The sequence below is a fragment of the Orycteropus afer genome, unplaced genomic scaffold, assembly GCF_000298275.1.
Source record: "Orycteropus afer afer isolate SDZICR_OR568_19922 unplaced genomic scaffold, OryAfe1.0 scaffold00057, whole genome shotgun sequence".
NCBI lineage: Eukaryota > Metazoa > Chordata > Mammalia > Tubulidentata > Orycteropodidae > Orycteropus > Orycteropus afer.
Genome location: NW_006921644.1, coordinates 9,858,511 through 9,872,112, shown reverse-complemented (window position 1 = coordinate 9,872,112; position 13,602 = coordinate 9,858,511). Strand labels below are relative to the sequence as shown.

Sequence of the window (13,602 nt, the reverse complement as noted above, 5' to 3'; positions counted from 1 at the left end):
TGTCCTGGGAGAAGTACAGCGGAATGCTCCGTGGAAGTGAGGGTGGTGGGACTTCCTGTACTTTGGAGATGTTGTCAGGAGGGACCCGTCCCTGGAGAAGGATGCCATGCTTGGTAAAATAGAGGGTCAGTGTGAAAGGGGAAGACCTGGCCTGACCCAGTGGCTGCAATGATGCCCTCAGGCATGGCAGTGATTGTGAGGATGACGGTGCCGGCTGGGCAGTATCTCGTTCTGTTGTACACGGGGGCGCTATGAGTCTGAGCCGGCTCCATGGCGCCTGACGGCAGCAAACTGGCCATGTAGCTTGATGGCTGTGTATGTGTGTGTGGTGAACTACACCCCTGGTCAGAGAACAGCCTGTCTCCCGAGCAGGCTCCCGCCTGCTGTCCCCCAGCCCAGATCTGCCCCTGGAGGTCACCCTTCTCCCTACACCATCACCTTTGATTAGTTCGGCCTGTTCTCACACTGCGTATGAATGAACACACACCGTCATGCGTGGCCTCACGTGAGGAACGTTAATGCCTTGCTTTAAAATGAGATTTAACAAAACATTGAGTCAGTAACACATGTCAGTGACTGGAGATGAACAGCCCAGGCCCTGGAGGCCGACACTGTTCCCCCCAGACTCTTTGCCTGTCTAGGCTCAGTGGCGGGCCCTTTCTCCCTCCGTCCCCGCCCCTCACTGTCCTCCTCTTCCTCCTGTGTCACTCACACTCTCTTTTCGTTTTTGCCAATCTAAGGAGCTCGGTCATATAGTTGTTGTTATGTGCCGTTGAGTCGGATCCGACTCATAGCGACCCCTCCTTGGGTTTCCAAGGCAGTTCACTACGGAAGTAGATTGCCCCATCTTCCTTCCGAGGAGTGGCTGGTGGGTTTGAACGGCCAGCCTTCTGGTTAGCAGTCAAGTGCCTTAGCCACTATTCTACCAGAGCTCCCAGGTCATATAGTGGGTAAGGCATTTGGCTGCCAACCAGCAGGTCAGTAGTTCAAGCCCACCAGCTGTTCTGCAGAAGGAAGACAGGGCAGTCTGCTTTTGTAAAGATTTACAGCCTTGGAAACCCACTGGGGTTCACTGTGAGTCGGAATTGACCCAGCGACAGTGAGTTTGTTTTTTTCTGGTTTTATCAACCCTGCTTTTTGCTTCCACCATCTCTTCTCTCACTTCGTCCCACATTGAATGCCCTGCTTCAGGCCCTTGTGGCAGCTCACCAGGGCTGTTCTGAGCTGGGCCCACCCTGACCATTGTCGCGGACTCCTGTGGTCCCAGCTCTGAGAGCAGCCCTGCCCCGTAGGGGCTGCAGTACCTGTGAGGTTGTCGGAAGCAGGTTATCGGGACTTCCTGCCAAGGCAGCTCTGCGTGCATTTGACCACCGACTTTTTGGTCAGTCCAGTGCGTGAACTAACAGCCTCCCGAATCTCACTACTGCCCCGAGGTAGAGGCCAGACCCTCGGCTGTCCCCACCCTCTGCTCCAACCCAGCTGGACACCTCACTTTTCCTTGTTCACGTGACTTTTGTCCCAGTTACTATCTCTGTGTTACAAACCACCCTCCAAGTCTGCAGCCTGAAACTATCAAAACCACTGTTTTCTCACAAATCTGCAATTAGACCAGGCCTGATGGGCCACGTGCCTCTGCTCCGTGCAGCAACAGCTGAGATGGGTCAGCCACGTCCAGGATGGTGCACCACGTGGCTGGCAGGTGGACAGGTTGTCAGTTTCTCTGCACATGGCCTTTCCATGGGCTGCTTGGGCTTTCTCACAGCAAGGTGGCAGGGTTCCACTGTGAGCATCATGTGGCCTGTAATGACCTAGTCTCTGGAGATACTCTCTGTCACTTCTGCTGCAGTCACAGGCCTTCCATTGTTCAAAAGGGGACGTAGACCCCCACCTCTTGATGGGGGAGTGTCAGTGACACGTTGTAAGAAGTCCATGTTGCACGAGAGGCATTGTGGCCATTTTGGGAAGACAGCAGTGGCCCACTGGCTCAGGCTGTCCCCTCTCCCTGGAATGCCTGCACTCGTCCACTCAGTGGCTCTGTGAGCCCAGTTCTGGTGTGGTCACCTGCTCCTCGGTGTTCGCCCCCTGCCAGCCTCACAGCCCCCTTTCTGTTCCATAGCTCTCCGCCAGCAGCACACCCCTTCTGCTGTTTCACAGTCATGCACATGCCAGTCGTCAGAGGAAGGGGCCTGCGTCAACAGGGGCTCGGGACCCGAGGCTGCCACATCCACCCTCCACCCTCCAGCACGCCCACACACTGTCCCTAGAAAGCAAGCCTCGAAAACCAGTGAGGGTGTCCCTGGGTGGTGCAAATGGCTATGCACTTGGCTGCTAACCCCACAGTTGGTGGTTCGAGTCCACCAGAAGCACCTTGGAAGAAAGGCCTGGTGATCTCACCCCAAAAAACCAAACTCACTGCCATCAGGTGGGATTCAACTCATAGTGACCCCTTCTTGGGTTTCTGAGGCAGTATCTCTACAGAAGTAGATTGCCCCATCTTCCTTCCGAGGAGTGACTGGTGGGTTTGAACCGCCAGCCTTCTGGTTAGCAGTCAAGTGCCTTAGGCACAATGCCACCAGAGCTCCCTTGACACACAAGGAGTTTGGTTAAAGTCAGTGACTGGCCTCACACGCAGCGTCCTCCCAGCACCTCGGACGTGTAGGTGCTCAGTGTACTTGTTTAGCGAGTGTCGCTCGCTGTGTACAGGCCCTGCTCTACCCATGTCCGCTCATCAGACACTCACGGGACCCGCAAGGCAGTGCTCCAGTCAGCTTGCTTTCTGCTGTGACGCTGCTGTGTAACCAGCGTCTCTCGTAACCCCGCGGCTTACGACAGTCTCTGTTCCTCACGCTCTGCTCTGCAGGTTGGCTGGGGCCCTGCTGAGTGTGCTGGCTGGGATTTCTGAGGTGGCAGTCAGATTCAAGTCTGCCTCATGTGTGCCCGTGTTCTGTGAGCAGCAGCTACCGGGCCTGTTCTCCTTGTGGTAGATGGCACCGGCACCAGAGCACACGCCAAGCCGTGTGTTTGCAGCCTCTGCAAGTGACACCTGTCCACGTTCCATTGGCCAAGAAAGTCACCCAGCATCTGTGTGCCAGGAAGTCACGTGGCCCCGGGCAGAGGTGGCAGCTGTCCTAAAGGGACGGAGTGACAGGACAACAATCTAATCTTCAGAGGTAGGTACTTTTTTTTTTTTTTTTTGTTTTTTATTTTTGTAGTTTTATTGAGGAGCTCTGGTAGCTTAGTGCCTAAGGCACTTGACTGCTAACCAGAAGGCTGCTGGTTCAAACCCACCAGCCACTCCTCGGAAAGAAGGTTGGGCAATCTACTTCCATAGTGATACTGTCTCAGAAATCCAAGGAGGGGTCCCTATGAGTTGGGTTTGACTCGACGGCACGTAACAACAACAACAACAGTTTTTATTGGGATTTGGGTGAAAGTTTACAGAGCAAATTCATTTTCCATGCAGCAGTTCATACACATTCTGTTTCATGACATTGGCTGGAATTCCCCTCAGTGTAACAGCTCTCTTCCCACTTCCACAGGTAGGTACTGCTATTGGTCACTTTTACAGATGGGGGACCTGTGGAACCTAGAGGTGAAACCACTTGCCCAAGGTCACTGGATGGTGACTCCCAGAGACAGGACTGGAGCCCAGGACACACGTTCTCACCATCCACCCAGCTGCTTCCCAGGAAGCGTTTCTCGTTGCTTACCAGCAACAAGCTCTCGTCTCCACCTGGGAGTGAGACTTGATCTTCTGCTCCAGTCCCTCTCCCTCTTGAATCCGGGGACCCTGGGTCTCAGGGCCAGGACTGGGAGCGTGTCCCTGGAGGCTGGCTGAGTGCCCAGGCTGAGGGTCCCTCCTCTCCCTGGGCACTGTGCAGTGGCCTCCAACCGGCTCAGCAGGCTGCTTGGCTAATCAGCCTCATCCCAGGCTTTTAGTGCCCATGGCAACGGAGTGGAGGGTGAGCAGGGATGCAGGTGGGAGGGGTGAGGAGGCTGCACCGCTCCGCTGGAGAAGGATCTTGGTCTTACTGCTTCTGCAGACCGTACCTGCTGAGTCAGGGAGAGAGGCCCTCCTGGGGATGTCTGCACCACAGACTGCAGTGAACCCTGTGACGCTTCTCATTGCCCCCCAGCTCCTGTCCTGGAAGCCTCTCTGTCTTCAAGCAAGCTCTGTCTCCCCATGTGAGGAAGAGGAGAGGTGGAAGGGCCAGCTCAGTGCAAGTTCTCACCCTGGGAGAGCACAAGTACTGGGAGGCAGGGCCCCCCACTGCAGCTCTGTGCCCTCCTATGAGCTGTGAGATAGAACAGGGGGCAGTGGGTATAAGCAAGGGGCTTTGGTGTCATCCACATCCCCATTGTGCTGTGTGACCTTAGGCAGGTCTCCCAACCTCTCTGAGCCTCTGTTCCCTCACCCGTAGAATATAATGCCTGTAATTATAATGACCTTGTTTGTCATACTTTTCTTCTGCAGCAAATAAGGATAAAGTAAAACAATCCACAGCAACCTCATGGAGCCAGGTGCAGAGGAAACACCTAATTAGGGAGGTCGTTTTGACTGAACAGGCCACAATCTCTCTGGGCCTCAGTTTGCTCACCTGGGGAATGGGGATTGTGTGAACTGATGGGTATGAACGTGTGGTGAAGCTGACTGGTGGGGGAGATGGTGAGAGGGTGGGCTCAGGAGCGGACCCCACGGGGTCACACGTTTAGTGGGTGTTAGCAGCACCTGCCCTTGTGAGACTGGCCCTCTACCGCAGGCACCTGCGTCTTCCGCGGCTGGGATAGTCACTGGTGCAAGAGGAGCTGGGCTGGAAGTGCTGGATGCTAACACCTCTGGGAGGAGCAGGGCTTAGTGGGTACCCCAGCTTCCTGCCCCTTGGTGGAATGTTCTAGACTATACCAGTGCTTCTCAAACTTTAATGTGCTTAAACCTTTCGGCTCTGATTCAAATGCAGGTTCCCATACCGACGGCCTGGGGTGGAGTCTGAGACTGCATTTCTGACCAGCTCCCAGGGCCGGGGGTGCTACTGGTCCCCAGCCCCATGTAGAGAATCGAGACCCCCTCATTGTCCAAGCTTCCTGGGGACACTGAGCCCTAGCTGCCAGCAGTGGTAGGTCATCTGCCCATTAACCTGAACTGGCGGCCTTCCCTTTCCCCTGAATTCCCCCCTTCTTTCTTCTCTTCCTGGGATTGCCTTCTGAATAAACTGCTTCTACCTGGATCCCCACCTGGGTCTGCTTCCCAGCCCAAGGCCCAAACCAAAACCAAACCCACTGCCATTGAGGCAATTCTGACTCATAGTGACCCCCATTAGGTTTCTGATGCAGTAAATCTTTACAGAAGTAGATTGTCCAGTCTTACTTCCATGGAGTGGATGGTGGTTTGAACCACCGACCTTCTGGTTAGCAGTCAGATGCCAGAACTCCTTACGCCAAGGCCCAGTGCCTGTATGTTACTGACCTGGAGCAAAAGACTTCACCTCTCTGAGCCCCAGCTTCCAGATGGGGATGACAGTGAGGCCGTCGGGAGATTAAATGGATGAACACACAGAAAGGGCTTAGGACAGAGGCTGGCACTGGTCACAAGAGAAAATAAAAAAGTCCTCTAAGGAGTTAGTGATGGCCCTGGTGCTTGCAGAGTTGTGTTTGAGATCAACAGGCTGATTAGTGTTACCACAACTTTCTTTGTAGGGTTTTATGTGAGGCTGACACCTCGTTCAAAAGACCAGTCCCTGCCAGCTCCAGGCTGACTCATGGTGCCCATGTGCGTCAGAGTAGAACTGCCCCACAGGCTTCTCAGGGGGCTCTGGTAGCATAGTGCCTAAGGCACTTGACTGCTAACCAGAAGGCTGGCGGTTCAAACCCACCAGCCACTCCTTGGAAGGAAGGTTGGGCAATCCTACTTCCGTAGCGATACTGCCTCGGAAACCCAAGGAGGGGTCGCTATGAGTCGGGGCCGACTCTACGGCAAATAACAACAACAACAACACAGGCTTCTCAAGGGCCGAGTGTTTTAGAAGCAGATCTTCTGAGGCACCTCTGGGGTGGACTCGAACCTCCCACCTTCCAGTGAGCAGCTGAGAGCGGGCACCGTTTGCACCACCCAGGGACCTAATAAAAAGAGGGGACACTCTGTGGGTGGGGGGCACTCTTTGGGATTGGTCTAGAATCACAAGCTCTTCTCAACCCAGAACCTCACTGCCTGATTCTTGTTTTTTGAGTCTGTTCTTCCTTAAATAACACGGTTACTACTGTCTGTAGTTTATTTTTCATTTATTTTTAATGCCAAAGCCAAACATACTGATTAAAACCACCCCCAAAAAAGAAGTCTTTGTGAATGGCTCCCCCAAAGTGTGTATGTGTGTTGAGGGTAGTGATGGGCCACAGCCAATGGCAAATGAAGAGGAAATGGATTGGAACTCACAGCCCTGGTAAAGCCCATTAACCATGACCCTGGTGTGCCCTGGGGAAGTTCCCAGGTTCCCAGAGGCGAGGGAACCGTTCAGGTCCTGCGACTTGGGATTCGCACCGTCTTCCTCCAGGAAGGGAGGCTGGGAGGGGAGCAAAGTGTGAAAGCAGATGGAAATGTAATTTTTTAATGACAGCAGCAGATGGCAAAAAGACACAAGAGTGTAGTCACACCATGTCGGAGCCATTTGAGAGAGCCTGGCTCTGCCGTGATGTGCGCAGTGGGGTTGGCACAATGGCTCCCCCGCCAAACCCAGGAGGCCTGCAAACTGTGGAAAGGAAAACGCAGCCCCCCCAGGGAGGGGCACGCTTGCTGCCAAGCTGTGCCAGAGCCACAGGTAGACAGGGAAATACCTGTGACACCTGGGTCAGATGTGGAACTTTCTCAGGCCTCCCCGTTCTGGATACGGCATAGATAGTAGGTGGGCCCTGGACCTACCCCTTTCTGGGTCCCTGCGGCCATCACCATCAGCCCTCTTGCTCACAGACTGTAGGTGAGTGCCCGGCTGGTAGGCTGTGTGTCCCATCCCCAGCTCGTTTAAAGTACATTTTCAAATGCACACCCATCCATGGCACTTTCTAGCCGTATCCCTGAAATGGCTTCCTGTTGCATTCAGGGTCGAGTCCAAGTGCTTGGAAGTGCTTGCAGGGCGGGCCCTTGAGGTCTGGCCCTGGTTGTCTGTCCTGCTTCATTTCTAACCACTGTTGTCTAAGGGCACCATGCTTTCCGCCCCTCCGGGCCCAGCTGTGGTGGAGGTGACTCCTGTTCGTGACGCCCCCTGTGTGTCAAGTGTAGAACTGCACTCCACAGGGTCTCCATACACGACCTCTCTGGAAAGAAGTCACTGCACAGCCCATGCTTAAGGGGTGGAGAGTTGCACTCCAGCGGTGACAGGGTGAAGAATCCACCTTAGTTGTTAATTATCTAAATGAATTCTTCTGCATGCGACATTTGTGTCTTTTGCCATTTGTTCAATCACTTGTAACAGTATGGACTCACGGTTACTCATCTCATTTTTTAGTTATAAAAAATATAACACATTCGCCGATTAAACATTTTCCAGGTGTACAATTTCATGGTATCTACTACATTAATGGGTATTAGTCTAATGCTTCTGAGTTTTAACTGTGTACTACTTTCTTTTCGGGCTCAAGCTGTGTCCTTGGGAGCCTTTAGGTCGTCTTTTGTGTCCTTTTGCACATCCCCATCCTTGTGTCCCGGAGTCTGCCTGGTACTGAACTTGGCCCCAAACCAAACCCACTGCCTTCCAGTGGATTCGGACTCATAGCGACCCTGTAGGACAGAGAACTGCCCCATAGAGCTTCCAAGGCTGTTAGCTTTACAGAAGCAGACTGCCACCTTCATGGAGCGGCTGATGAGTGCAAACTGGGGAACCTGTCACTTGGCAGCCGACCACTTCCGCAGCTCCACAATCAAGGCGATTTAAACTTGGCTGAGTAAGTATATTGCTTCCCGGCCTGTGCAGACACCACCGCAGCTGCGCGCAGCCGCGGTGTGAACTCGTGCTGTTGGCGGGAGACGCAGGTGCAGGTCGTGGAGACGCGTGGGGCGCCCAGGTGTGCGGCGCCAGAGCCTCGCAGTCCCGTGGGCGGGGCGAGGAGGCAAGCCTCCAGCCAGTCCCCGGCATCGTAGCAACGGCGGTTTCCGCCTCCCGCCGCCCCGCGGAGAGCGCTGCTCTTTCATTGGCCTGGCGGGGGCCTCTTCCGGCCGGGGGCGGGCTCCGCGCTGTGGCGGGAAAAGGCGGCCTGGCTCCTCTGAGACTCTGAGGGGCGCAGCTGGCGCGCTGACTTCAGGCCGCTCCGCGCCTTCATGGACCCAGCCGAGGTGGAGTTTCTGGCCGAGAAGGAAATGGTGACCATTATCCCTAACTTCAGTCTGGATAAGATCTACCTCATCGGGGTAAGGGCGGGCGGGCGCCGGGCCGATCCGATCCCAGAGGTGACCCGGCGGCTAAGTCGGGCGGGGAGGGGCGCAGCCCTGCGGGGAAGCCGAGGCTAGAGGAGGAGGCTGGGGGCGCGGCGCGTGCCTGCCCCGCCGCTGGGCTCCGTGGTCTCGCGCCCCTCAGCTCCGGTTTGTCAGAGAGGTGAAGCCCAGCCCGCGGGGTTCGCGTTTTAAGGGAGGCCCCAGGGCGTGTATGAGAGGCTCCGTGCCCTCCGACCCCGAGGAGACCAAGGTTCTGTTTAATAAATGTGCCCTAGAAACGGGAGGTCAGCGGTGGGAAGGGCCCTGGTGACATTGAACTCTGCTGTCAACCGCAAGGTCGGCGGTTCGAAACCGGGGGAGACAGACTGTGGTCGCGTCTGTGAAGACGAAAACCCGTGAAGCTCAGTGGGGGCAGTTTGACCGTGTTACGCGGGGTCGCCGGTCGCAGTCGACGCCGTGGTGGAGCCGAGGCGGGAGCGCGCGGCGCTGGGTCGTGCTCCATGTCTCCCAGGTGCCGGCAGGTGGCCGTGGCACGGGCCCTCCCGGCTAGTCCGAGCCAACAGGTGGGGTGCGAAGACCAGGGGTCCCAGGGCGTCCAGAGGTGCCTCGTCGCGGGTCCGCAGTGACGGTTGGGGCTCTGTTTCCGTCGGGACCTCAGTGGCTGCAGCGCCCTTACCCTGATGGCTAGCCTTGGGGTTCCCTGTGCTGTTTGTTCGCGTTCATCTTACGGGGCCTGTTGCACCGTTGGCAGGGGGACCTGGGGCCGTTTAACCCCGGTTTACCAGTGGAAGTACCTCTGTGGTTGGCAGTGAACCTGAAACAAAGACAGAAGTGTCGCCTGGTCCCTCCGGAGTGGATGGATGTCGGTAAGGAGCTCCTGACAGTCCGCGTGCTTGGGGCCCGCCTTGGGGTGACGCCCTCTGCTGGTGGGTGGAGGCGGAGGGGCTCCTTGCCTCTTGGTTTTCTCAGGCTCTGCTAACTCCTATTCCCTATGCCATGTTTTAGTGAAAAGTCAAATTTTGATTCAGATATAGCAACTTACTTTAAAATTTAAAATATTGTGTGACCTTAAAGAAACGTTTGTTTTATAATTTATTTTTGTCTGTTGAGAATACACACAGCAGAACACACATCAAGAGTTCCTGCATGTGCAGTTCAGTGACATGACATTCGCCAAATTGGGCAACCATTCTCACCCTCCTTTTCTGAGTTATTCCTCCCCCCATTAACGTGAACCCACTGTCCCCTACGTTTCCTGTCTAACCTTTCAAGTTGCTGCTGTCAGTTTTTTTTTTTTTTTTTTGTAATTGTGATTTGGGTGGAAGGTTACAGAGCAAATTCATTTTCCATACAGCAATTCATACACATTCTGTTTCATGACATCGACTGCAATTCCCCACAGTATAACAGCTCTCTCCCCACTTCCTCCCTGTGGTCACCTCTTCCTTGTGTCCTTATTTTCTATGCATTCCTGCCCCCTGAGCTGTCTCCCTGTGCAAGCACTGTCAATTTTAGGGAATTTTAAAACAATTAAGTTATTGTTAGTTGCCATCGAGTTGATTCTGACTCATGGAAACCACATGTGCAGATTAGAACTGCTGCCCAGGGTTTTCAAGGCTGTGACTTTTTGGGAGCAGGTCACCAGGCCTGTCTCTCACGGCGCCGCTGGGTGTGTTTGAATATGGTTTCTGTTCGAATGCTCAGAAGCAGAGTCATTGTGGTGGTTAAGTTTGTGTGTCAACTTGGCTGGGTTGGTTGAGTGGCTGGGCAGCTGAATGTAGTTACTCTACTTGATGAGACTGGTAATTAACTCTATGGTGGGATCTATTGGAGCAGCTGAGTAGCTGCTTTGGGTAAGTGGTCTGCTTCCTGTATATAAGAAACAGCTTTGGGAATGGTCTCTAGCTTATGGCACGCTTGAACCCTGCATGTAGCTTGTCGTTCAGCAGCCTGCCATGCTCTGCTCACCTTGGGACTTTCAATGGACTTGAATTAATGGCCTGCTGTGTGGTCTGGTAACACATGAGACTGTGCCCTTTTACTTGTCAACCTTGGGCTTGTCAGCATCAGCAGCCAGCAGCTGTCTGAGTGAAGAAAAGCCTCTAGTTCCAGTGGGCTGGGAGCAGGAGGCAGAGCTGAACCCCAGGGTTGGGGGCTTTCATCTAGCCCCTAGAACCTGGTACTTTGAACTTGGACTTCAAGCCTCCAAACTGTAACATAATAAACGCCTATTTGTTCAAGCCATTCCATTTGTGGTATATTCTTGTCAGAGTGGCACTAGGTGACCAAAACAGTCATCATCTTTCTTTATAGAGAATGTATGAAAGTAACGAGTCATCCATACAATGGAATACCTGGCCAGGAAAGGATATGCAATTCTGATATGTACTTAAAACATGGCTGAACCTTGAAAACACTGTTACATGAACGAAGCCAGACACAAAGACCACATTGACTGATCCTGTTTATGTGAAATGATCAGAATGTGGGGGAGCGGGGAGATAGGGAAATTAGGGGTGGGTGATGGCTAAAGAGAATGAGGTTTTGTTCTTTTTTTTTTTTGTCGTCTTATTGCTAATTGTTATTATTATTTTGCTTTTATTGTGAAAACATACACAACAAGACATTTACCAAAAAAACAGCTTCCTCATTTATAGCTCAGGAACATTGATGACATTTTTCTTGCTGTGCCATCCTTATTGCTGTCCTTTTCCAAAATATTCTACCATAATTAGCATTAAACTTAATGTCCCACAAACAAAAGCCCCCCCTCCAGTAATCACTAATGATCTTTTATATGTATACATACACACACACACACACACACACGTATAAAAACTCACTGCCATCGAGTCGATACTGACTCATAGTGACCCCCTTTGGATTTACGAGGTGGTAAATATTTACAGAAGTAGATTGCCCAGTCTTCCTTCCGCGGAGCGGCTGGTGGGTTGGAACCGCCAACCTTCTAGTTAGTAGTAAAATGCCTTAGGCACTGTGCCACCAGAGGTCCATATTTATGTATGTGTATGTATGGAATTTTCCCTCCCATCCCTGGTAACCAACAGTTTCCTTCTGTGTATAAACCTTTCCTTGACTTTTACAATAGTGGCCTAATACAATATTTGTCCTTCTGTGATTGACTTATTTCAGTCAGCATAATGTCCTCCAAGTTCATATACATTACAGGGTATTTTACAGATTAAACATTATTCTTTGGGGTTGCATGGTATTCCATTGTGTGTATGCACCACAGTTTGCTTACCCATTCCTCTGTTGATGGACATTTAGGTTGTTTCCACCTCTTTGCTACTGTGAATAGTGCTACAGTGAACATGGGTGTGCATATATCTCTTTGTATCCTGTCTCTTAGTTCTTTAGGATACATACCTAGTAACGGGATTACTGGATCAAATAGTATTTCTATTTCCAACTTTTTAAGGAATCACCATATCGATTTCTGCAGTGGTTGTATCATTTTGCAGTCCTACCAGCAGTGTATGAGAATCCCAATCTCTTCACATCCTTGCCAGCATTTGTTATTTTCTGTCTTGTTGAACTTTGGTATCAGTGCTGGGGTGAGATGGTATTTTGTTGTTTTGATTTGCACCTCTCTAATGGCTCTGGTGGCGTAGTGCCTAAGGCATTTGACTGCTAACCAGAAGGTTGGCAGTTCAAACCCACCAGCCATTCATTGGAAAGATGATTGAGCAATCCACTTCTGTAGTGATACCACCTCAGAAACCCAAGGAGGGGTAGCTATGAGTCAGATCCGGCTCGACGGCAGTGAGTTTGGTTTGGTAATGGCTAGTGTTCATGGACATTTCTTCATGTGTTTGTTGGCCACCTGAATATCTTCTTTGGTGAAGTGCCTGTTCATGTCTTCTGCCCATTTTTTAATTGGATTGTTTGTCTTATTGATGTTGAGATATTAGTATTCTATAAATTTCTATAAATTTTAAGAGTTAAGTCCCTTGTCAGATATGTCATTGCTGAATATTTTTTCCCAGTCGGTAGTTTCTCTTTTTACTCTTCTGGAGATGTCTTTTGATGCATGTAAGAATTTAATTTTTAGAAGGTCCTGATCATCTAGTTTATCTTTTGCTGTTTGTGCATTTTGGGTTATGCTTGGTAGTCTATATATGCCATAAATTAGGGCCCTTACATTAGCCCCTATTTTTTATTTGATGAACTTTATATTTTGAGGTTTCACATTTAAGTCTTTGATTCATCTGTAGTTATATTTGGTGTATGATGTGAGGTATGTATCTTGTTTCATTTTTATGCAAATGGATATCCAGTTTTGCCACCACCATTTGTTAAAGAGAGTATCTCTTCCCCATTTAATGGATTTTGGCCTTTTGTCAAAGATGAGCTGACCATAGGTGGATGGATCTATTTCTGGATTCTCAGTTCTGTTCCATGGTCTATGTGTCTGTCGTCTTAACAATACCAGGCTGTTTTGACCACTGTGGCTGTATAGTAGGTTTTGAGATCTGGGAATGTGAGACCTCCTACTTTGTTCTTCTTCAGTAGTGCTTTGCTTATCCAAGCTCTTTCCTTTCTATATAAAATCAGTGATTGGTTTTTCCATGTTCTTAAGGAATGTTGATGGAATCTGGATCAGTATTACACTGAATGTATAGCTTGCTTTGGGTTGTATTGACATCTTCACGGTGTTGAATTTTCCTATCCATGAATATGGTACGTTCTTCCATTTATGTAGATCTCTTATAGTTTCTTGAAGTAGTGTTTGGTAGTTTTCTTTGTATAGGTCTTTTGTGTTCTGGTAAGATTTATTCCCAAGTGTCTTATCTTTTTGGTAGCTATTGTAAATGGTATTGATTCCCTCATTTCCTTTTCAGAGACTCTTTCCTGGTATAGAGGAATTCAATGGATTTTTGTATGTTGATCTTGTCTCTGGTCACTATGCTAAATATTCCAATAAGTTCCAGTAGTTTTCTTGCTGAATCTCTAGGGTATAAGATCATATTATCTGCAAATGGAGATAGTTTTACTTCTTCGTTAACAATTTTGGATGCCATTGATTTCCTTTTCTTGCCTTATTGCCCTGGCTAGGTCTCCCAGGGAGCTCTGGTAGCATAGTGGCTAAAGCACTTGACTGCTAACCAGAAGGCTGGCGGTTCAAACCCACCAGCCACTCCTCGGAAGGAAGGTTGGGCAAT

At 51.0% G+C, this 13,602-nt stretch overlaps 1 protein-coding gene across 1 annotated transcript in view; it reads left to right on the top strand.

Annotated features, from left to right (window-relative positions):
• The first annotated feature begins 8,302 nt into the window (after window positions 1-8,302).
• Window positions 8,303-13,602, top strand: part of GINS2 (GINS complex subunit 2) — a 25,619-nt gene continuing 20,319 nt past the window's right edge. The window contains exons 1-2 of the mRNA XM_007939145.2: window positions 8,303-8,392; window positions 9,168-9,282. Of these exons, the coding sequence (XP_007937336.1) occupies window positions 8,303-8,392; window positions 9,168-9,282 (205 nt within the window). The remainder of the gene's footprint in view (window positions 8,393-9,167; window positions 9,283-13,602) is intronic.